Raw genomic sequence first — 23,334 nt, 5'->3', positions numbered from 1 at the left:
TATTCTAATTAGATGCCATTCAGAGGTTTAACATTAATTTTTAAAGCTGTCTCTGGTGCTTTCAGATAACACTTTTTTTGGAAACTTTGACAGATACTCTAATTAGATGTAGGTTTAAACAAATATTATAATTATTTCCAGTTGTATGCCTTTGTTTTCTAAAGGAAGAGTAAAAATAGAAAAGTAAAAGATGAGCTGCAGCTAGATGACTGTTTTTACACAACCTTTCCTCTGTGAGAATTACATCATTAGCTTCTTGAACTGCCTGAAGTTTCTGTTTGTTTGAAAAATACTTTTCAATAATGGTGTGAAACCCCTCTGTTATGTCCAAATGGAACAGTTCAGATCAAGGATGAAAGTTTGTGTTTGGATTTTGAAATTGCTAATGAACACCAACCCATGATTTGATCAGTCGTGTTCAGTACGGTCAGGAACAAACTCCATAAAGAACTTTTATTCACAGGTTAGTCCCTAGTGAATTTATCTTGAATAAGGAAGAAATGTGTGGAAGACATTTAAAATATCTGTAGGGATTTAATTTATTTCAGCTGTGGCATATAATGCTTTATGGAAACCCTGCACTTTCTGTAGTCAGTAATGAAAATAATTGCATCAAAGCCTGCAGGTTAAAAAGACAGCACAGCACCTCAGAGCACAATTCCTCCATGTGGGCTGGAATACAGACTCCAGCAGAGCAGAAGCAGCACAAGTGACAGCATTTACTCAGCTCTTCCATTGCCCTCTCCTGGTTTGTGCACAGAGCTGAACTCATAGAAGCCTCAGAGAGTAACATCCTCCTTCACCTGGAGTAAGAGTTGTGATTAGGAATCTAAACGATTTATGTCTGAAAAGGAACTGTGGAATAGCTCATTAAACTTTTAAAACCCAGTATAAATCAGGGATGGAATGCACTCTAAAACTCATGTCTGGATGTTATCCTCCTGACTACACCTGTTCATCCTTACCAATCTTGATTTGTAGTCCCTTGTCCATTAAGGCAAAGGGATGGTGATTTGTGATGGAACTTATTCAAATGCTGGTGGTGGGAGGAAAACTTTTGTAAGCTTAGAAGGGGGGAGACAATAAGGACCCTATCAGGAACAAGAAAAAAGAAACAAGGCAGTAGCTTCTTTCTAAAATAAGCAGTAACAAATGCTTCCTTTGCCAAGGCAATTACCAGTATATTTAGGAAATTGACAGTGTTGTTGAAGAACAAAACACATGACAAAATTTAAATAGAGTCATCTACATGTCAAGAGAGGAAAATTCACTCATGGTCCTGTGCTTACTTTTTCCCATTACCATTGACTACAGATCGACAAATACTCACCAAGGTGAGAGTCAGATATGTTTTCACAGTAATTCACTTTTTGGAGGTGCTTTTCTCTTTTCATTGCTTTTTGAAGTCAAGGAGCCTAATATCCTGCTGGTTCCCAACACCTGATTTTTGGCATTGCATAGTCCTGCATATGTGCCTAAAATCGGTGACCTGAATCTTGTCTGCAGAGTTTAGAAAGGTGCAGTCCAAGAGTATCTGTATCAGCATAAAGTGTGTGCTCATCCAAAGCCACTGGATATGAAAGCTGAGATAAGAAAAAGTGGAACCCTGTGATGCTAGGGCTAGAAAGTTGTTGTCATGGAAGATGGCAAGAGAGGTATGGCTGTTATCACAGTTTACCCTTATTTGAATGTTTGAAGATGCTTGCTAATTGCCAGCTTTGGGAATTTTGCAGTACATGCATGCATGGACTTAATAAGAAGCAAAGTCATTAGTAAGCTGCTAGCCAGCTACTTAGATTTTGCACTTTGTTAGATCAGTTGTACTAAACCTGTTTCTCTGTCTCACAAGATCTGAGGATTATTGGCACCATCAGGTTAACGGTGGCTGGAGGGGGGAAACAGCATTTGAGGAAGTTCTGAATTGGCCTTTGGCCTTTTCCTTGTTAGGACAGAAATCAGACACCTGTTAAAGGAAATAAGGAGAAGAAGAAATACCTCTCACCAGACTAAAACTGAGGGATCACATCCTACAGTAGACTTTGAGTGGGCACATTTGGGGTCTTAATTAGCAATCAGCAAGATAACTCAGACAGCACAAAGCATATGTGATGGCAGTAGGTTTTATGCACATGCAGCAATGAGTAGGAAATGCACCTTTATAAAATAACAAGGGATGGAAGGGCTGGGGAGGGTGGCTGTGTTGTTCCATTAGGACTGGAGTGTTGGGAATAGAACGGGGTTAGCACAGGAGCCTGCTTGAAGATGTGGTTAGGAGTAGGAAAGATCTGTCAGAGGACCGATGATGATGTGCAGAAGCAGTAGGAAGGGGGTGAGTATTAGAACAAGTGAAGAGCAATAATTCCTGTGAAAAAGCAGGAATTATATAAAAGTTTTGAAGGAGAAGACAAGGAGCCTAAGAATAGTTTAATGCAGGGATGATGCAGTAAACACAGAGGCTATATTATGATGTAGGTCACATCCTTCTAGGATAATGTACCCAACTCACATTTCTTGATAATGAAATGATGATGAAGTACAGCAGAGGACACTCAAAAGATGATCTTGAAGAAAAATGTAAGAGTTTCTGAGCGATCCAATCCTCTAGGTTGAAATCAAGTGTGCCTTCTGCTATTAATATAAATACATGTTTCTGATTTTGAAAGGGAAAGGTTTAGCCATTCTGTATTTTTCAGAAAAATTCAGACTTGTTTCATATTTTACACATCATTTTAGCTGGAACACAGAGGTGATATCCGTTCATTTTCCTTAACCTTGATCAGAACACTTGAGAAATTATTCTTGGAGTTTTCATACTAGTCAAGGAGAAAATAGCTAAGGAGCACTGAATGTATACTTAGAGAAATTGTCTATTTGTCATGCTAACGATTCAGTATGGTCAAAATAAAAACAGTTTTCTGTCAAGTAAAGCAACTATTGATAATAGTATGATAGTTTCCAAAAGCCTGAACATAACCCTTCATCCAGAGAACAGGTTTTGCTTTGAAGAAAATGGAGATTAAAAGCATTTTATTTCTGTCACAGAAAATACATGAGCCAGAAACCGCAAGCTGGAATGTCTAAGTATCATTCACACCCCCTACAAAGACTGTGTAAATCATTAGATTTTTAGAAATGTAAAGCATTTTAAGTCTCTTGGAAAGCTGCAGCAGCTGCTGATGCTGAGTGCCTTTAGTTACTTGGCATGCTGGGAATCATACCTTTTTTTTTTTTTTTTTTTTTTTTTTTTTTTTTTTTTTTTTTTTTTTTTTTTAATTCTTTTAAATTATATTTATTTGAAGAATATCAGCCAGCAAGTAGGAAGTCTAAGGGGATCTAGATACAAAATATATTGGAGACATGTTTTGAAATTAATTTCAGTTAAACTGGTCTAAGTTGTTGATATTAGTATAATAAATTTTTCAAGAGTTGAATATCTGAGGAGCTTATAAAAACAAGCAAGGACTTTACAGTGGACTTTTAGCTTTTCCTTTTTTCACCTTAATGATTGGAAAAAGAAAGCCTAACAATATCTGGCTGGTATGTAGACTGCAAACAAGCCAGCTGCAGATGTATAAATACCAAAATCTTGGACTCCACACTTCAAGGAGGCATTTGTCTCTATGGGTATGCTGATGATTAATTTATGTTTAAGTACATTCATTTTTAGGTGGTGCTTAAAACTTTGCTTCATACATTTGGGAAATATGATATTAAAAATCAAATGGAGGAATTTTTAAATTTAATCTTGATTTATAAATATTTTGTAGTGCACTCATATCTCCTGACATCTCAAATAGCAATATTAAGGTTAAGAAGCAATTGACCATGCAAATGTAGGGAGAGTAGGGAATATTTTTGCAAAGACATTTTTATTAAATAGACACATATACTTGTGATTCGCGTGTCCTTAGTGATTGTTGTCTTTGGATTAAGTAAGTGTCAATTATATATTTAGGGATTCAGTGTCTGTAAAGCTTTATAAGAATGGATGGTTCCTAGGAAAAAAAGAAAGTCCATTTTGTCTTTTACAGTGCAAATGACTGAGCAGCTTCCAGGAATTAAAAAGTAAAAACATAATAAAACTAAAAGTAAACAGGCATATCCCTGTAGAACAGTTGGAATGCATGCTTAACAAGTGAGAAGTAAATTACTTGTTAAAGTTCTCTCAGGTTTAATAACACAGTGTGGTATCAATACAAATAAGGAATGTGATTTAATCTGCTTGTGTCCCTTTAATACTAAAGCATGTTGCCCATAGACATCAGGAAGAGATAAGATCCTTTTTTAATGTGTGTCAGTAGAGCAATTTACTCCTTTGCTCTCATCTGATGTAGTGCATACTTTAATTGTTCAAAGCCAAGTGTTACATCGTTTAACAAGAGGTATTTTCTAATTTTTGCTTTGATTTAACACACAAGGTTAAGAAGCTGAAGAGAGAACTCTCTCAGATGAAGCAAGAGCTGCTGTACAAGGAGCAGGGCTTTGAAACACTGCAAAAGTGAGTAAATGAAAATCGTAGAATTTGACTTAATTTAGTCACCTGATTTATTTTCTTTGGCATGGAATAGAATCTGTATTATCCGAGAGAATTATTGTGAAGGAAAAGGAGAATCTAATAACTCTATTGTAGTTAGGAAATGGGAAATCTGTGGAAATGGCAACTCTTTTGTGCAAGTGTTAACATAAAGAACTTGTCTTCCCTCTTATTTTTTTTTTCCCATGGGGTAGCTTGTATTGCAAAGAGGCAGAAAGAAGGGGAGTGGTCAGGGGTCCCAAGGACAAAATTAGCTGCTTTGTGTGTCTGATTTAAATTTATTTTTTTAAATTTTTGAAAAGGTACTTAGGTCTTTCTTTCCTCCTTCCCCACCTATGAGCTCAAAAGAAAGAGAAAGGTGCTGCTCTTGGAGGTATGAATGGTACACACTCTGCAGGGTTGGAAATTAGTCACAATTGAGGATTAGAGACCCGCCTGTCTTTGTTCCAATTGTTGGGATGCCTGGTGTCCAAAGGGCTGATGCTGAACCTGGTGAGCTTTCTGGGTATTTAACCAGTTAGATTATTAGGGAATTAATTTTTTTCAGTCTAAGAACTCCCTGCTGCTCCTGCCTTACAAAATTAGTCCCTAAAATATTAAACATTACTGGAACTGTCACCATAAAGAACTTGCTGCACAGGAAACCTTGCTAACAAGTATGTTTTCTTGAGTTATGTGATGAGAAATTTATTAATGCTAGCTGTTTTCCACATTGTGGTATGTACCCATACATTAAGAATACATTTCCACAGTAAAATGCTGAGCTGTTTGCTCTTAGTACACGAGTTCTAGTAGCAGAAGCAATCCTCAGCACATTAGGAGGACGCCAGTTAAGTCTCTATCCTCATTCATTTTGACTAAAACAGAAATGTAAAAGCTGTCAGTTATTTAAATATATAAAAGACCAGCAAGGATAGTTGATTGAATTCAATTATGAATCCGATTTCATTTGTAGTAAAATTTAGAAGAAGAAAGACATGTTGATTCTAAAGCTTAAGGTAATAAAAACTCATGCTGCTGTCCCAGGATTAAAGGTTAGCCAATCATGCTGGTTTTATTATATTAATTCAACAATGAAGTATTGTTTTAAAGCAGCTTGCTCACAAGCCATTTTGATAGGAATCCAAAGCATGTTTCAGAAACTGTCAACAGCATTCCACAGAAACACAATGGACGTTTGTTTTTAAAATTCAGTCAGCCACTTTCAAACAGTACTAATCCCATTAATTTAAAACAGGATGATGGAATATCTTATATATCAGAGATCCTTCTTGTCTATCTTAATTATATACAGGATAAAGCAGTTGCAATTTGAATATGGCATGTCATATTACTAGACAGCATGCGGTGTGTTACCCAACCGTTCATTCATGATCCCAATGGTTGGTGTATCCTCTATCTATTTGACCTCAGCAACCTGGTAAGTTACCAAAAATTGAGAGTTGTCAGACAGTAAGTGCCTGCCTGTGAAAGAGTTTGAGGAACTTTCAAGCTGAAATAAATATATCCTTGAACAGGAATGATTGCCAAGTCACAGAGTGGTTTCCTTACACAAATGCAGTTTAGTTTGTACCAAAGCTGGAATGTAGAGAAAGGAGAACAGACATGCTCACAGCTTTACAGACTACTTTAGAAATTTGATATTCTTGTATCCAAAACTTGAAGAAAAATACAATACAGTTACAGGTGTTTTGTGCAAGTTGCTGTTCTTGCTGGGGATGCTTGTGCTCACTTCTGATTTGTTCACTCCTCACTCACAAGGCTGTTGACTTCCAGCAAAGGTGATGGATGATGATAAAAAACAGAAAACTAATTGTATTATAAAATAATATATTCTCTACTAAATGCTTGATTTTTATCAAGATGGCTGTTGGTTGGTTTTAATTTTTGAAGCACAGCTGCAATCATTTCCATGATGCTGTGAAATACCTCTGTTAAAATAGAGACCAGAAAAATGTGTTTATAAACTGTAGTTCTTGAAGGAAGTATGGAAATACTAAAATGAATCATGTTTTATCTCTAAGTTTAGGGTAGCCTTGTTTTATTTCTATTATTTTTATAATAATATTATAAAAATTATTATTATTTTCAGGTTTTATTATTTTATTATTTTCAGGTTACAGTTTCTAAAATCATTGGCAGTTCAGGAATTTAATGAATTGTCCAATCTATGACATATGGTATTAATTATCCAGAGATTTTGCGAATAAAGAAAGCCTGGTGTCTGGCTGAGCAGAACAGCTGTTCCAGACAGTTAATGCCCAGGATTAGGGTGAACTAGAAGGAAGCTGAGACAAGAATGGTGCTGGTTATGTTTCTGCTCAGAAAGGCTGATTAGTACCAAGAAGCCTGTCTGTCTGCCCGTGTCCCAGTGTGGGTTTGGGTGGAAGGATACTACTTGAAATAAATTCTTCTGTAAGGAGCACAAACAGTTATTAGTATTAAAGGTGTACCCAAGAGCTGCTTTATGCTGCAGAGAGTTATGGTGGGAATGGGAATTTTGACAGTATTGTCAGCAATAACTCTGTGCTCCTTGACATTTTTGCCAAGGATTAAATTGTTTTTGAATGGAGATTTCAATGTCCTTTTTCCTTTCCATGTCTGTTTTCTCACCTCCTTCCCTTCTGTTCTCTAACTCTGCTTCTGCCTGAAGTAGAACGTATTAGTATGATTTTTCTCTATCTGCTATTTATATTCTCTCTTTCCACAGAATTGACCAAAAAATGTCTGGAGGCCAGAGCGGGTATGAACTGTGTGAGGCCAAAGCCATCCTGAAGGAACTGAAGTCCATCAGAAAGGCCATCAGTTCAGGCGAGAGAGAAAAACAGGATTTAATCAAGGTATTTTGATTGGTTAAGGGAAGTTTGCTGTGGATTTGTTTTAACATGACTCACTTCCTGATGATGAATACCTAGCATTTTATACTTTTAAGGAATTCTCAAAACTTTTTGAACTGAACTAGTATTAAAATTAATTTTTAGATGCAGAAACTGAAGCCTGTGACATTCCTAGTTCAAAAAGCTACTCTGTGTCAGAGAATATGGATTTATTTGGAACTTAATGTAGCTACAATGGAATGTAAGCTACAATGCATATGTTACCTTTAAAGCATAATTAAGAATATTAAGTGGACAAAATTGATACATTCTGAGATGCCTGACCACTTTGTAAATCAGGGAAAGTTTTCTTAATCTAAATTATTCTATTTCCATTTCTGAAAGCATATTTCCTCTTTGTTTAGTTTTTTCAGCAAAATTCATAATTGGTTGATAAATTTAAAAACACAAACAAAGTCCTAAAACAGACACAAACCCAAATGAGTAGCTTTTACATTTTCACAGGTGTTGATCACCCTTAGTGTCACTTACTAATGGCTTGATTAAAAGGATGGGTTGCTTAATATGAAATAAACCCAGAATTTTTATCAAAGGGTCTTTTATGTAAACATCTTTTGGAGATAAACTGGATGAACATGGTAAAGTGCAAAGGGACTTTAATTCCACTTCCTTCTCTAATTCCTGGACAGAGTCTTGCAAAGCTGAGGGAAAAGTTCAATGTTGACCAAACCACTGAAACATCTGAACCAGACTTGAGTTCCAGCTCTGTAAACACCCAGCTGTGTTTTCCCAGACAAACTCTGGATACAGGGTCTCAGACTGACATTTCTGGTGAGGTGAGCTTTTTTCCATTTTGTGCAGCATTAAGAGAAATTGAAGGAGGATGCCACTGTTAATGAATTGGAATCAAATGGCTGTTTGCTGTTACAGATAGCATATATATGTATACTTGTTTCACAGAATTACTTAGAATCACTCACACTAGAATTACTTTTCTGATTTTTTGCCCTTGAATTTTAAAGAAAGATTCAGATGAACTTTATACATTTGTCATGAAGCATTTATGACAAACTGATTTAGTCAAATGGTTCCAGTACAGTGAAGATCAGGAGAAGTGGATAGTGGGTTGTTTTGTTGGTTTTTTTTCATCTGTCTATAGCATATGTTTCACCATACAGACCTAATTCAATATGAAGATTTATTTTTTTTTCAGGAAAAAAGATCTCAGAATTTAAATGCACAATTTCATTTCGCACAGCTGAAAAACTGTTCATGGAACTACTTGTTCAGTGATTTAGTAAAACCTTATTTCACTGTTGTTATATTTTACACACACAGAAGGCTGTTTAATTTTGATACCTTCTTTGAAGTTCTGCAAGCTAAGTTTGTAAGAAAGAAAGTGTACAAGGTTTTCCAGACAAAGAGCTTGTCTACGTTTTGTAACAAGTTTATGAAAGTCTAACTTTGAAATGCAGTGCCATAGTTCTAAATTCTGAGTTCAACAGAATTCATAATAGGAGATCAGATTTTCAGTGCAGTCACTGCAAGAATTCTTTGAAAATGCTCTGCCTTTACTGTGATGGAATATTGGCACTTGATAGTGCAGTAGCTAAAAATGTTTGAAGTGGCTCAGAAGAAAACAGCACTGTTTTGTACAGCTGAGTAGCTGAGATCTTAACTAGGCATTTAACAGCAACTGTGGGCTGGCTGCAGGGGCTGGGGTTAGTTTGATTTTTCTTTAAGTTGTAACATTTCTATCCTCTGCCTAGGTTTTGTTGGTTCGTTTAAAAACTTCGCACAGTAACGAGGCTACTTTTTTGTTTGGTTGGGGTTTTTTCCCTCCACAGATTGGAGCAAGAAGCGGCTCGAATTTGGCGGAGAAGGTCCGGCTGAGCCTGCAGTACGAAGAGGCCAAGCGAAGGTAAAGCGGGGCCGGCGGCCCAAAGCCGCGCTCGCAGCGCCCTCCAGCGGCCGCACCGCCGCGCACCCCGCGCCTGCTCCTACTGCTGAACTGCGTGTGATGGGAAACAAAATTAAAACACTGACAAATTACTGCCAGTTCCACGATTAAGGGAATACAGAGTGAGCTGGCTTCCTAAGGAAAGCAGTCGCCAGGTTATTTATGTTCATTATATCCTTCTTCAGGATCATAATTTTATTTTACTATACCGCTGAAGGCTCGTCAGTTTTAGAGCTGCTTCAGACTTCCAGTGCAGATTTAGTAAGCTTAATTATTTCTTTTTTCCCACGGGACTTTAGATAATTTAAAAACTTGTTATCACTATGAGTTGGCTTTTTTTTCATTAGTTTAACGTGAGGAGAAAAGAAGTCAGGAACTGCTCTGCTGATGAATGTGGAATCCTTTCAAATGAAGTTCTGTGGTGCTTGCCCATGAAAGTGGTGCCACCTTGATGAATTGCCACAGCACTGAAAGATGGCCATCAGAAAGCAGAATGTGCAGGGCTCGAATGACATCTGCTGGTGCACCAGAAGTGCTGCATAATGCTGGGGCAAGATTTACTGTTGGGATAGTACTCTTGTGTAGTATTATTTTCTAGTACTTTTCAGCAAATTATTTGTCAGCTATTCAGAAGCCTTATTGGTTTTGTTTCGGAAGGTTTTTGTAATTTTAGGGAAATAGAAATCTAAGCACTATTCCACACCCAAAGTTTTGGGGTTTTTTTTTAATATGAAGAGCTAAACAAGGCAACAAAATAAAAAAATAGCATTTTTCCCCAGATGATAACTGTGCCTAGAATGCCATTTAATCTGAGATTTAAATATTATTTCAGTTGGAAAACTGTGGCAGGATCATTTAAAAAATTACAAACATAAATTTGCTACTTAGAAGTACCAAGTAATGGCTTAGTTGCTTTTAGGTTTTCAAGGCAGGCGTCTGCATGACTGTTTTTTTTGCCTAATTTCAAATGTATAGTTCCTCCTACAGAGTAGTAGCTACCATCCTTACCAGTAACAACCTAACCCTTTATATGCTCATCATGGATCATAAAACCTCATTGTGTAATCAATGCATTAATCCAAGAACACCAAGGCTATTGTGTTTATTCAATATTGAACATGTATGATTTTGACTTAGAATCATCATGTACATAATGTTAATTGTCAAGTGGTCACTTAGGTGCAGGTAGGTGCAGGTAGGCATAATTGATCCAAAACCTGATCACCCTCTGTTTTGGCTGTATCTTGATACCAAGAAGTCCCAGTGTTGCATTTTATCTTTCTTTTGTAGGAACAAAAAACTTCCTTGAAGTAAGTCAGTTTGCCACTTCTATCTTGGGGGGGAGAGAAAAGAGAAAAAGAGAAACAGTACAGTGCTCAGAGTTTCCTCACAAATTACTTAGCCAAGAACATGGGTCAAAATTTCCATGTATGTAACTTGGAACAATGAAGATACATACTAGTTTGCACATGAAGTTCAGTACCTAATTATAGCCCTCCCCCAAATATTGTGGCTGCTGTAACCATCACTGTAATTTAGTAAGTGTTGACCATCTTCTCTGAAATACTAAATGTGCAAATTCTCAATTACTTTGTGGTAAAATAGCTGAGATGAAGAGAGGATCTTGTAAGTGAACATCTCTACTTGAAATGTATCATATAATTTTGTACATTGCAGATTTGATGTTGCTTAGCCAGCAGAATGGCTTGAAGATGTGGAGTGTTCATAACTATGCTTTGAATTCAGTTGCAGTTGTTACTGAAAAGGATCTGAAATAGCATGTTGACAATCCTATCCTGATATGATGAAGATCTGGCTAATATTCCTTTTGGGCCTGTTGTGCCATCCCACCCTTAAGGGGAAAGGAGCACCCAAGATTCATAGATGCCTGTGGTCAAAAAGGAATGACAACATTCAAAGAGTCAGCAAAAACTTACAAACTTGTATTAGTAAATTATACATACGGCATGGAAATCGGGATGTCGCTCCCTGACCTCTGAGTACAAACAAGTGGTGATGGATTTTGAATAGGGGTAGGATGAAATTTGAAAGGGAGAGAACAAGAAGAAAGAAAGCAATGAAACAAACAAACATCACCAGTTCTGGCTCCAGCACTGATCTATCTGATGGGGTGTCCAGGGTCCTGGGGCACTTGTGGGGGTACCTGTTTATAGCCAAGCTTTCCTTACCCTGGACTTACATTTCTCACCTTCAATGCAAATTAGCTATCATGAGCAGTCTATTCTTCCAGACCTTTCTGGAAACGGGTTGAGGGAGCTTTGGTGGTCTTGATCTTGATCCCCCACTGCTGCAACAGGAACAGCAGTTGCACAAACTCAAACTGTTGAGTTCATCTCTTTTCTCTTTAGGTAGCTGCTGTTTATTGCCTTTTCCTTTAATTGCACAGAAGAGCAATACTTTTGTCTAATATTTGCTGAAGTGAACACCTTGCTGTGGTGCACATTCTTTCACCATGGCCATGCCTGTTTCTGAGGAGCCATCAGCCTCACACAGCATAGGAGAAATCCATCATACTCATGAATGAGTAAAGCATGGTGCCACTGCTATGTTACCAGATAGATTGCTTTCAGTGAAGCTTTTAATAACATAGTAACTTCTACTTGAACTGGAGTAGGAGCAACGAGTTTTTAATGCATATGCATGTTGTTGCTGGCCTCGATGTGTGGCCTGATTCTCTGGCATAGTTGGAATTCTTGTGAAACAAAACTAAAAATAGGGCCTTGAGTATAAAATCCTGATATGTTTCAAAATACTGTATCACTTCTGTCTTTCCTGGGCTTTGTGTGCTGTGCTGGACTCAGGTAAAACTGCTTTGTTTTATTTTAGCATGGCTAATTTGAAGATTGAACTCTCTAAGCTAGATAGTGAAGTCTGGCCTGGAGCACTGGATGTGGAAAAGGAAAAACTGATGTTAATCAATGAAAAAGAAGAGCTTTTAAAGGAGCTCCAGTTTGTTACACCACGCAAACGTACTCAAGATGAGCTAGAGCAGCTAGAAGCAGAAAGGAAGAGGCTTGAGGAAGAGCTGGTGTCTGTGAAAAGCACACCCAGTCAAGCACTTGCTGAAAGGTAAGGAATTGTCTTTTGCTAGTATTAAATGCTACTTTCTGCAATCTAGCCTTTGTATTTATTGCACACCCTGAAGTATATACCTTGATGGACTGTTTTCCTTTAGTGACTGTTCTATGTAGATCTTAATTAAATTTGTTATTAGCCCAATGGGCAGAAAAACAAAGAAGTCCTCAGTACTGTGAGAGAATGTGAACACCCTGTATCTGCTCTGCAGTATCAGTTGCTCTGTGTTTGTTACCAGCATGAAAATGCCTGTGACAGATGTTAAATAACTAAGGAATGTCAACACACCAGCAGGGAAGGCAATACATCATTCACTCATTTCTGATAATAGCTGTAAACTGTTTGAACTCAGGTTACAAAGATTATCTTGATTGTTGTAACATCTGAAGCCTTTCATTGTGAGTTTTATTACACACAAAAATGCAATCAGCAGGGGGAAAACCCCAAAAAGTTCAGATGAGAAGTATAATTGCTGCAAAACTTTCCTACTTTGCTGCTACCTAACTAGTAAGTGAAGCTACTCTCACAATAAATTGTTTTTAGCCATATTCACAGTTTGAGAAAATCAAAGCTGACTGTCACAGATGGACTTTTCCCCAGCTCCAAGTGGAAATAAATTTAGGGGCACCTCTAGCCCACATAAAATGCAATAAACACAAAATGTCATTGTGTATATGCCATACCAAAGTAATACAATCAGCTTTGTGTGGCTTTCTTACTTTCCTCTACTAGGAAACATCTGCTGTTGCTCCAGTGTGCTGTATGGCCAAATTCTTGTTACAGGATTAGAAGCTGAGTGCTAAATTGTAGCTGAGTAACAAGGAAGTTTTTTCATTTACAAAGTACAAATGTGTGTATCATGCAAGACTTTTTTTTAACATTTGTACACTTTATAATAGTTTAAACTGCATTATATTAATAATTCAAATATGTTTTAGAAGAAGGGAACTGTATTTTTACAGGAGAAGCTACCTGTAGTACCTAAAGTACCATGGATCTGTTGCTCTTTGACTGCCATTAATAAATTGAGAATGAGGGGTCAATAATAAAATCACATTCACAAATAAGTAATCTGAATCTAAAATTTTGATAATATGCTGTATAGCTAAATTGATAATATGTTGTATAGCTAAATCTTGACTCAAGCTATAAATAGGTAGCTGGTGTCTAAATCTTGTGGTTTGCATTTGCTTTAGTGCCAGAGTAAGTTCTGCACCTGAGTGTTCTTCCATACATGTCAGATGCCAAACTTGGAGTACCAAGGGCAAGTAGAATTGCCCCCATTGTCAAGAAGAAATGAATTTTCTATGTATAGTGATAGAATGAGTTGTTAGAGCTTCCTTTTTTCCTCCTCTCTTTTCCTCAAATTTTTTTTCCTTTGATTTTTGATCCTGAAAATATGGAGTGTTTGGGCTTTTTTTTTCCCCTGAGGTTAATGTAAGGTATGTTGTGCACTGCTGGTTGAGGTAACAGTTATGGTGGCTTGTGGGTTGCTTTTTGTTATTCCAGTGAATTCTAGCTTCAACTGTTTATATTAAAACTGTCTCCTTTGGTGACTTGAGAGAACATAAATTCTTTCACACGAGGCTATTTTGAGGATTATTTCTCATTTGTCTACTATAAACATAAAGTAAATTTTTTTTTCAGAAGGATTCAGATGATGAAACTTTTTCTGAAATGTTAATTTTAAAAAAATACATTAAATTATATCAGATCAATCAGCAGGATTTTGTTTCTTGGAGATGAGGGAGATTCTCCTCTCCATTATAAGTGGAGGAGCCATGCCATCTTCAAAACATTGTACTGTTGTTGCATTTCCATTTTCTTTCATGAGGTTTCATGAATGCCTTCAGTTTTCAGTGTTTTCACAGGTACTGATAATGAAGCAGCAGCATAAGAAACTGTGGATTGTGCCAGAGCTTAATGCAATGAGGGTTCTTTCATTTGGTTTAGTGGTTTGTTTTATTTCTAAAGGGAAAAGAAACAGGAGATGTGCACTGACTTAAAACAAAAACATTCTAGCATAGCCCTGGGTTATTTTGGAGCAGGATGCTGAAATTGCCACTAGTAGATGTACGTGGATTCAATTTACTGAAGTAGGGTGTAGATCATAACATATCAACTTCAAAAAGGCAGGGCATACTCTGACTGCTTTAAGAAAGCCTTAAAGCAACTATGCAGAAATAACTAGATTGTGGAACTGTTGAAAACTACTTGCTGCTTTCTTGCCTCTGAGTTCCATTATTGCATTAATCCTTGGCAGTATGTCCCAAGTAAACACAGCCATTTGAACAGGGCCATGATTTAAGTACTTCATTGTGCTGTTGCCTGCAAAACTGGCACCTGCTCTTGTGCCTGTCACACGTCCACCTAAGTGTGCTCTGAAAGGTTAGGTATGTGCACTTGAACTTTTTAATGTATTTTCTTTAAAGATTCTCTGCCCCTCTCAGCGATGTTCCAATTTAAGATCAAGAGAGAAAGATGTCTCACTAATGCTGAAGTCCCTCCTGCAAGGAGTAATAGGTTAATTTAAATTGAAGCGGTGCAAACAGGAGAGACCAAGAGAGGCCCATGTCAGGATAGATAACACAATGGTTGCTTAGGTGTTTACACAGGATGTTTTGGAAATTATAGTTCCTGCTTGTGCTATAAAGAGGGAAGGTTCGTCGTCTGAAAGTTTTGGAGGTGGGGTGGTTGGTTGGGTTGGTTTTTTTTCCATTTGGCCTGATACAGAATGAAAAAACTTTCCCTGAATTTCAGTTCATTGTGAGACAATAAAATTACTTCCTGCATTTCCTCAAACTTCCTCAAGCGATTCATCACTCAGCTTGTGTTTGTAATTTGTGACTAGCATCTTTCTGACATTAGTCTGCAGGTATTAACAATTGTGTTTAATTACTAGTAGATCAGATTTTTTATTTTCTTTCTTGTCTTCTATCATTAGTAGTTGAACACAGAGGAATTTCTATGCCTCTTCCTTGAGAAAAGAACATAGTTCACTACTGAAAAGCCACAAAAGAGCTAGTGAAGAGCACTCTTGCTTGGGAAAAGCAGGATAGATTAGGCTTTAAAATAAGACAGAAGGCATCAATAAATAATAAAATGATAGGAAAGACTGTCTGATACTACAGATGAACATAATTGTTGGTGTGGAAACCTGTGTGTATGTCTTCCTGAGCAAAGAATGAAATACTGTGTAGGCTTTTAACAGCTTTAGCAGGTACTGGCAGATGAACACATCACTGCAGTGTGAGAGCACATGTGGTGTGAGCAGTGGAGTGGAAGTCACACCCTGCCTCACCTCGCGTTAACTTACTAACCTTTGCATAACCCAGATTTGCTCACTGGGTAAGCATGGCTGTAAGCAAGTGCTTTTCATGCCTTGCTGAATCAGAGACTTAATGTCTTTTTGCTGGTATCTGATATTCAAAGGGGAGTGAATTCCGGGCACTCTTGAGTATCTAATTCAGTTAATTCACTTTGACTAAGAAAGCAATGGTTGATGTTTCTTGTTTCTCGGATTAGTTGCTTGAGAACTTGTGACATGTATCAGTTGACTGAGCGAGGCCTAGAGGAGGATATAGTAATCCACAACTACAGGAGGATTTTAGCTGAATCCACTGAGAGAAAGCAATTTATTTAGTGTAAATGGAGTGATAAAAGGGAATTAAAAGAGGGGGAAAAATCACTCTAAAGGTTAGTGAATAATTTCTCCTAGCCAAGAGGAATAGGAGAGTTCCCCATTTTGTGGCTTTAGAGCTGTGCTAGAAAACAAAGCAGGAGGCAATAAATCCTGCTTTCTCATAAAGGTGAACTTGATGATGAGCATTACAATGCTGTGTGCCTCTGAGGTGCTGACAAAGCTGTTGGGAATGTAGAGATCTTTACCAAGGACTCCTAAATATGGTCTATAATCTCAGAACCTTTCACTGAATGCTGCTTTGATTTGCTGTTCTTTATCTCTATATAAAGATTGTGAAATTAAAGGGAGTGCTTTGACTTTAAACTTCAAAATATTAAAACTAATACTAGTATTATTGGTATTAGTGTTCTTTTGGTTGGCTTGTTTGTTTTGGTGGTGTTTTCCTGGTTTTGTTGGTAGTTTTTCTTTCCTGGAACTACAATAAGCGAGGAGGCAGTCTGCAGCATGGCTTTTAAAAACTCTCTGAGTGTAGATCTTATTATCCTGAAGTTGCAGGTATTTTCCCAGTGCTCATCTGATACTCTTTTACTGGGTGCATGTTCCCCTTGGTACAGTGTGAATGTCCCAACCCTGTGCTTGCTTGTACACTCAGCAGCTTTGTTACAGTGCTTGGTATTCTGCAGGTAAATCACTCTACCGAAGCAGTTGGGGTTTTACGATCAGATCGAGAGCTAACACAGTATTTCGGATTTTAGTCACTGGCAGCCTGACAAAAAAACTAGGGATCTTCACTTCATTTCTTTTTTATCTATAAAATGTTCTAGCCTATTCTATAATGCTTTCCTGAACTAATATGTACTTCTTTTTGCAGATTAAAATTGGAGGAGAGAAGAAAAGAGTTGGTACAGAAACTTGAAGAAACTACAAAGTTAACTACCTATTTGCATTCACAGCTTAGGAGGTGAGATTGTACTGCATTATGTAAAACCTGTTTCGTAGTGGACTTGGATGTCTCAACTTCATTCTTAGGTTTTTCTCTTAGCTGGAAGCTCAGTAAAATTTATTTAAGTAAGAAAATGCAAGTGTAATAGCTTCAAGCATTTTGTCATCTTGCAAACCTGGTGTACTTTTATAATTTCAGCAAATTTTCTAAGCTGATAGTTCTGTTACTGTTCAGTAAATAATTTTAAGTGTTTAGGAGGCCTGCTTGAATTATTTTTCCTAACATCTTTTCCCAGCAGTCCTCAAGAAACTGAGGCAGTGACACTCAGTTTCTCTGGCCTGGCAGGACTTCCTGTCTCCTGTTATTAACAGGACAAGATTGCATGTTACAGCCTTTGCCATCATTTATATAGTTGGATTTACTGTGCACATGGAGTGCACATGGAGTTGTGACACAGATGGGAAGCAGTTCTGCTCTAAGTTGTCTGTCTGGCATCTTTCCCAGGTGCCTGGGCATAGGGTATGCTGCATGAGTTGGTCTAGAGGTGGCAACACTCCTCTGCTGTCATAAGCTCTGTCTTGGGGATCTCTGTGCTGTCACATTGACCTCACGAGCACCCACATCAGAATGGAGCAGGTTTCTGATGGGATATAACAGCTGAGAAGGCTGCTGTTATTGCCAGACCAATTTATCAAATCTGCAGCCTTCTCCAGAAGAAGAGGGGTTTAGGCAGGGGGCCATAAGCTGGAAAAATTGCAGGTTGGGCACACTGCGCTAAGCCAGGTATGGGTGCTTAAAAATGTAATGCCCCAAGCAGCTTTTGTTTGTAATCTGTTACAAGACAGTTTCAGTGAAACTTCCCTCTCTTTGTTCTGTTTTGTGCTGATTTAGTAACATCAGTATATGTTTGTGCTTTCTTTGCAGCCTCTCAGCTAGTACATTATCTGTGTCTTCAGGGAGCAGTCTGGGATCCCTGGCATCCAGCCGGGGATCTCTGAACACATCAAGCAGAGGGTCGCTAAACTCGCTCAGCTCCACGGATCTCTACTATAGCCAAGGCGATCAAATTCCAGATTTGGACTATCAGTACAAACTTGATTTCATATTGCAAGAAAAAACTGGTTACATTCCTTCGGGACCTATCACTACTATTCATGAAAATGAAGTGGTCAGTTCCCATGGGAGACTTGGTTACAGTGACTCTCCTTCAGCTGCAGACCATCCCAAGTTGACTGAACCTCCCAAATCGCTGACATCCCTGTCTTCCAGATCCTCACTCTCCTCCTTGTCCCCCCCAGGCTCCCCTTTGGTTTTAGAAACTGCATTTTCAGTGTCAGCTCAAAATTCCCCTCTGCATCACCTCACTACGGACTTTGAAGACTCTGACCTTTCAGGTGATTTTGCAGGCATTAGCTTCTGTGAGAACCAAATATTATTGGACTCCGAAGGCAGAGCAGGATCTCAGATTCCTACAGACGATAAAGATCTAAATATTAGGCAACCTCTGCCTTCTCTACATGAAGGAAGTTCAGGTAATTAAAAATAAAAAATCTAATGTCAAATGTATATGCAACATGAAAACTAACACCTGGCTCTTGAAATGAGGAGATATCTTGTGTAACTGAAGAGTATCTTGAGCAGCATGCACTTGCATGTTCTGAGGCATGTTACCTAACTGCTAGTTTTGGCTGCAGAGAGCTGCAATCGCCCTGATTCTGTCCACATTTTTCAATAGCCATTTTAGGAAGTAAGTTCATGTATTGCAATCTGTCATGGAAACAGTAACATAAAAACCTGAAGCTGGATTTTGAAAGCATGGAGGATGGATGGTGTTCCTAGGTTTTATCAGAATGTATGGATATAGAGCAAATATCCTCTGCTGGTTTTTTGATTACTTGAAATCAGATACTTAGTTTCTCAGTGAAGAGTAAGTTACAAACTGACATCCTTTACTGAGGTAAAAGACACTTCTGGACTGAGAATTATGTGTTCTATGTATCTAATTATTTGAGCCTGCTGTCACAGAAAGATCTGCAGTTCATTTTGAATTGAGAAAGACTACATGCCATGTAAGTTACAGTGAGAGTTTCCCCATTTTTAACATGGATTTCACAGCTTTTAGCTTTTAATCCAAGTTAGAACAGAGCTCCTAAGTGAGTCTCGGCTCCCCCTGCAGTCTGTGGGTAACTTCCAAAAGAATGAGACATCTTGTCCTAAACCATTCTTCTGAAGGGATGAATGATTGTGAGTTATCAAGGTATCATTAGTTACTAGCTAACTTTAACTTTGAGATGGCTGAATTAGGTGTGATGAATTCCACTTTTGGTCTGTAGCAAAAGCCATGGAACATACTTAATCATCTTATATTGTTAAAACCTTTGACAGAGCCAGAATTTCAAAAATCTCAGCTGTCATGAATTGATGGCTGGTGCTCTAGTCTTAGAGTGCTCGCTTTGCTGCCTTTTGTTAGGGCTGACAGTATATTGTGCTCTCTCTGCACATTTATTCTTTTCTAGTGTCATTCTGTGTCATTGTCTTCAAGTATGTTGCAAACCACTCATGTTTGTGTTACACTGTTTTCTCAAGGAAGAACTGAGTGAGACAGATTTCCAGTAGTGCTGAGCACTGGCAGCCCTATTTGAAACCTGGTCAGTACCTGGCATTTCCAACTGTATTCCTCAGCTGGTAGGGAAGCAGCTAACTAAGGAGCTTGATGTTTTATAATAAATATGGCCTAGCTCTTGAGCATTGTCCAGATTTGTTACCAAGTTTGAACCCTTATGCTTGGAGTTTTCCAATTTTTAATAAAAGTACCTTGTCATATTCATATGGTTATATATTTTAATGAGAAATTTGCTTCTATTTTTTTTTTAATTCTCTCAAGGAATTGTTGTGACATCTGTTGTCTAATTAGATTAGCTTACTGCAGTACTGTGGTAATTTCAATGTTGGCCAGAGCAATGTGGCACCAGAAGAGAAAGCTATGGTGTGCTTAGTGCAAGTTGGGAGGCTCCGCTCTGTTTCACTGTGCAGAAGGAAAACAAGAAATTGACTGATGTCCTAATGATCTGAGCCTGTGAAATGCAAAGTTGAAAAAACATGAAAAGGGAATTTGGGGCGAGGGGGTCTTTTTGTCCTTTGTCTTTTCATGATAGTGTAGCACAGTAGTTATTTCACTTTAGAGCCATATTATAAAAGATTGAAACAATAATTAGTTTTCCTGCCTGTATTTTAGCAGCATATCCTTTCCAAATTAACAACAATTTTTTGTCTGTCTTTGCAATCTGGCTACAGCTCACATAGTCAGAGAACTGAATTCAAAATGGCTTGGAATTTGGGAACACTTCGGGCAATGTAGAATCAGAATTTTTTTTTTAAATGTATTTCTATAGATCATTATTTTCAAAGGCATTGTGTGGTTGTCTAACATTTTTTAACTTCTTGAGGACCTCTTACTCTGGATATTGTCAGGTTGCCTTTTAAGTCTGTATACGTAGTTATGGTTTCAAAATGTAAATTCATTCTGTGATTCTTCATACTGATACTTCCTCATGTAGCACCCTATGCATAATACAATTTGTCTTTAAACTTGTATTAAGGCTGCTAAAACAAGTATTTGAATCTTGAATAGCCAGGTTACACTAATTACACTTCAACAGCTCTGATTTCCACAGTGAAATGGGCCCTCACGGTGAGACCAGTAATTAACAGTGAGACACAGACCTGGGGTTTGTTCAGTGTTCCTACTCCATTTTCATTCTTGAAACTGCTGTGATGTCGAATGGGAAGATTTGAACAAACTCAGCCAGAAGCACTAAACCTGCATAGAAAATTTCAGCCCACACACTTAGGGTTTTTACAGGACTACAAATCTGAATACTGCTAAATCTTAACTTGGGCATGGACAAACACTCCCAGCTCCTATCGTCATGTAATCTGCACTGACCCTCTAGATGCAGTGTTCATCTGCTTCTCTGGCTGTCTCTGACTTTTCTGTACAGGTGAACCATAGAGATATTTGCTCCTCTGCACATGTCCCTGCTGTCAGAAACTAAGTTGGAATATCTTGTAGTTCTTCCACAGTCAGTCTCTGTCATTGTCAAAGTCAATTCAGGCTGCCATGGTAATTCCTAAGGGTAATCAATAAATCATGTCATCACCTTCACCCCTCACATGGTGAGGGGGAAGGGAAAGAGCACTTCATCATCAAGGAAAAAGCATTCCTACTGCCATAAATAAAAGCACAAATGCAGCAATCAATCATCTAATCTAGAGCCTGAAATTTTAACATCTTAACAGGATGTAAAGTCATGATTCAGATGGGGATGATAATGCATACCAACAGCCTCACCCCTTGGCAGATAAAAGGACTGCATAGGCCCCCAGCTTACTGCGCTGCAGAATGTGGCTTCACGGCACGACACTCGCATATGAATGCAAGTTGAAGATTAAAGCTAAGTAGTCACTGAGAGCCTGTAGCATAGAAAATTTTTGATGATAGTAAACCAGAGAGGATTTTATTTCTAGCAGTTATATCACTGGGGAGAGGGTGTCTGTCTGACTTTTGAATATTTAACAAACAGTAGGCAAGCACTTGGCATGTAGCTACAGTGTAACTACAGTGCTGAATGTGAACATGGCAAATACTGGTTTCAAGATCAGGAAAATTAGGGTTGCTAATAAAGGATAATAACTAGCTCAATGCATAAGAGTGATCATAGGAGTCTGTGTCTCTGGGAAAGAATAATAGTACATTTTCAAATTCATCAGTCTGGTTATATCTGTAGCCAGAATATGTGGTAACAGCAGTACATTCTCAGATGTTTAATGATATGGAACAAAACTACTCTGTGATACTCAGCTAAGGGTCATCACTTTCAACTTGACAACTTTCTAAGCTGTGCTTATCTCTCTTTTTGAATATTAATCTCTTGGACTAATTTTCATTCTTTTTCCTTTTTGTAGGTGGTGATTTACCAAGAACAGCTGGTCATCTGCTTGAGGAGAAAACAGCTTGTGTATCTGCTGCTGTGTCTGATGAGTCTGTAGCTGGAGATAGTGGTGTATATGAAGCTTCTGTGAAACAGTAGGTTTGAGAAATCAGCCAAGTCTTTCCACTAAAAATTTAAATATATCTATGATCAGTTACCAGCAGAAGCAGCCCTGCCTTTTTTAGAAATAATTTGTATTTCAGATGGAAAGGAAAGTATATTTCCCAAACAGTGTTTGATTTGGGTTAATTTTTGGGCTTGTATAACTTGGTTGAACAGCATTAATATATTTCTTTATAATCGTGGGGTTTCTTTCTTGCTAGAAGTGTTCCCAAGAGAAAAGCTTAATTTAAACTATGCAGGTTCTGTCATGTGACTCTATTGACAATACTCAGAGTTACTGGTTTTTACTTCTTGTTCTGTTAAGGATTTTTAAGATTGCATAGCAATTTTTGGAATGTTTTTATTTTTAAAAAGGGGTTATAGAAAAGACCAGAAAAAACTCTGTTGTAATGTTGGTATTAAAATAATCCAGGTTGAGACTTAATGTTCACTGCAGTGATCAGGATATAAGAAACATATTTGCTGTTATTTTTTGACCACACAACTTCTATAGGATTCTTCATACTAGTTTATATAGTATTGCCTGTAATCTTCAGTAATCAGCCTCAGGTCTTTCTGAATCATTGCTGCAGTTGTCAAACTATTCCAGCAGCAACTATCCCTAAAACAAGCACTGCTGTTGTGTAGGCTCTGAAATTCTTATTTGGAGTGCATGCTGTAATTAAATCAGCATGTTTAGGAGAATGGATATATGTTCTGTGTATGCATATCTTAAAAACTGTTGAAAGCTAACTATAATTTTCCAAAATTTGAGTATTTGCATGGTTTTCCTAGACCAAATGAAACTGAGGACATTGTATATAGTGAAGATGATGCAACAACTCTAGAGGCTGCTCAGGTACAAATAGGACTCAGGTGAGTGACCAGCAAAGGGAATATTTCTGTTGATCCATAAATGTGAATAGTAAACTTCCCTTTTGTTGTCCTTTCTTTAACAGATATGACCACATCAATTCCAGTTTTGTGATAATCATAGTACGGCTTAGAAACCTTCCAGCATTTTCTGTCCCCCTTGGCTCTAAAGTGTAAGTCAAACAATCACTGAGAAGTAGTGTTGAAATATGAGTATAATAATAAATTCTAAAAATTCTCTAAAGAAATTGGTTGATTTATGGCTTAAGAGCACTGAAATATGTACAAAACTTTTCAAACTGTTGTAGTATTTAGCTTTTGCATATTTCAGAAATGCTGCAGGAATGTTATCAGG

The 23,334-nt window shown here is 37.8% G+C and overlaps 1 protein-coding gene and 1 long non-coding RNA gene across 2 annotated transcripts in view; one reads left to right on the top strand and one right to left on the bottom strand.

Moving 5' to 3' along the window:
- The window catches only part of LOC310909917, an 83,499-nt gene that overhangs the window by 837 nt on the left and 59,328 nt on the right, over positions 1 to 23,334 (bottom strand). The window lies entirely within an intron of this gene.
- The window catches only part of WWC2 (WW and C2 domain containing 2), a 92,673-nt gene that overhangs the window by 46,713 nt on the left and 22,626 nt on the right, over positions 1 to 23,334 (top strand). The window contains exons 5-14 of the mRNA XM_083862253.1: positions 4,419 to 4,498; positions 7,245 to 7,374; positions 8,061 to 8,207; positions 9,219 to 9,292; positions 12,179 to 12,421; positions 16,942 to 17,031; positions 17,938 to 18,545; positions 21,979 to 22,099; positions 22,902 to 22,982; positions 23,066 to 23,152. Of these exons, the coding sequence (XP_083718379.1) occupies positions 4,419 to 4,498; positions 7,245 to 7,374; positions 8,061 to 8,207; positions 9,219 to 9,292; positions 12,179 to 12,421; positions 16,942 to 17,031; positions 17,938 to 18,545; positions 21,979 to 22,099; positions 22,902 to 22,982; positions 23,066 to 23,152 (1,661 nt within the window). The remainder of the gene's footprint in view (positions 1 to 4,418; positions 4,499 to 7,244; positions 7,375 to 8,060; positions 8,208 to 9,218; positions 9,293 to 12,178; positions 12,422 to 16,941; positions 17,032 to 17,937; positions 18,546 to 21,978; positions 22,100 to 22,901; positions 22,983 to 23,065; positions 23,153 to 23,334) is intronic.

Source organism: Zosterops lateralis, assembly GCF_965231275.1.
Source record: "Zosterops lateralis genome assembly, chromosome: 5".
NCBI classification, from domain to species: Eukaryota; Metazoa; Chordata; class Aves; order Passeriformes; family Zosteropidae; genus Zosterops; species Zosterops lateralis.
Note: the sequence above shows the minus strand (reverse complement) of the source record. Positions and strands in the feature narration are given on the sequence as shown.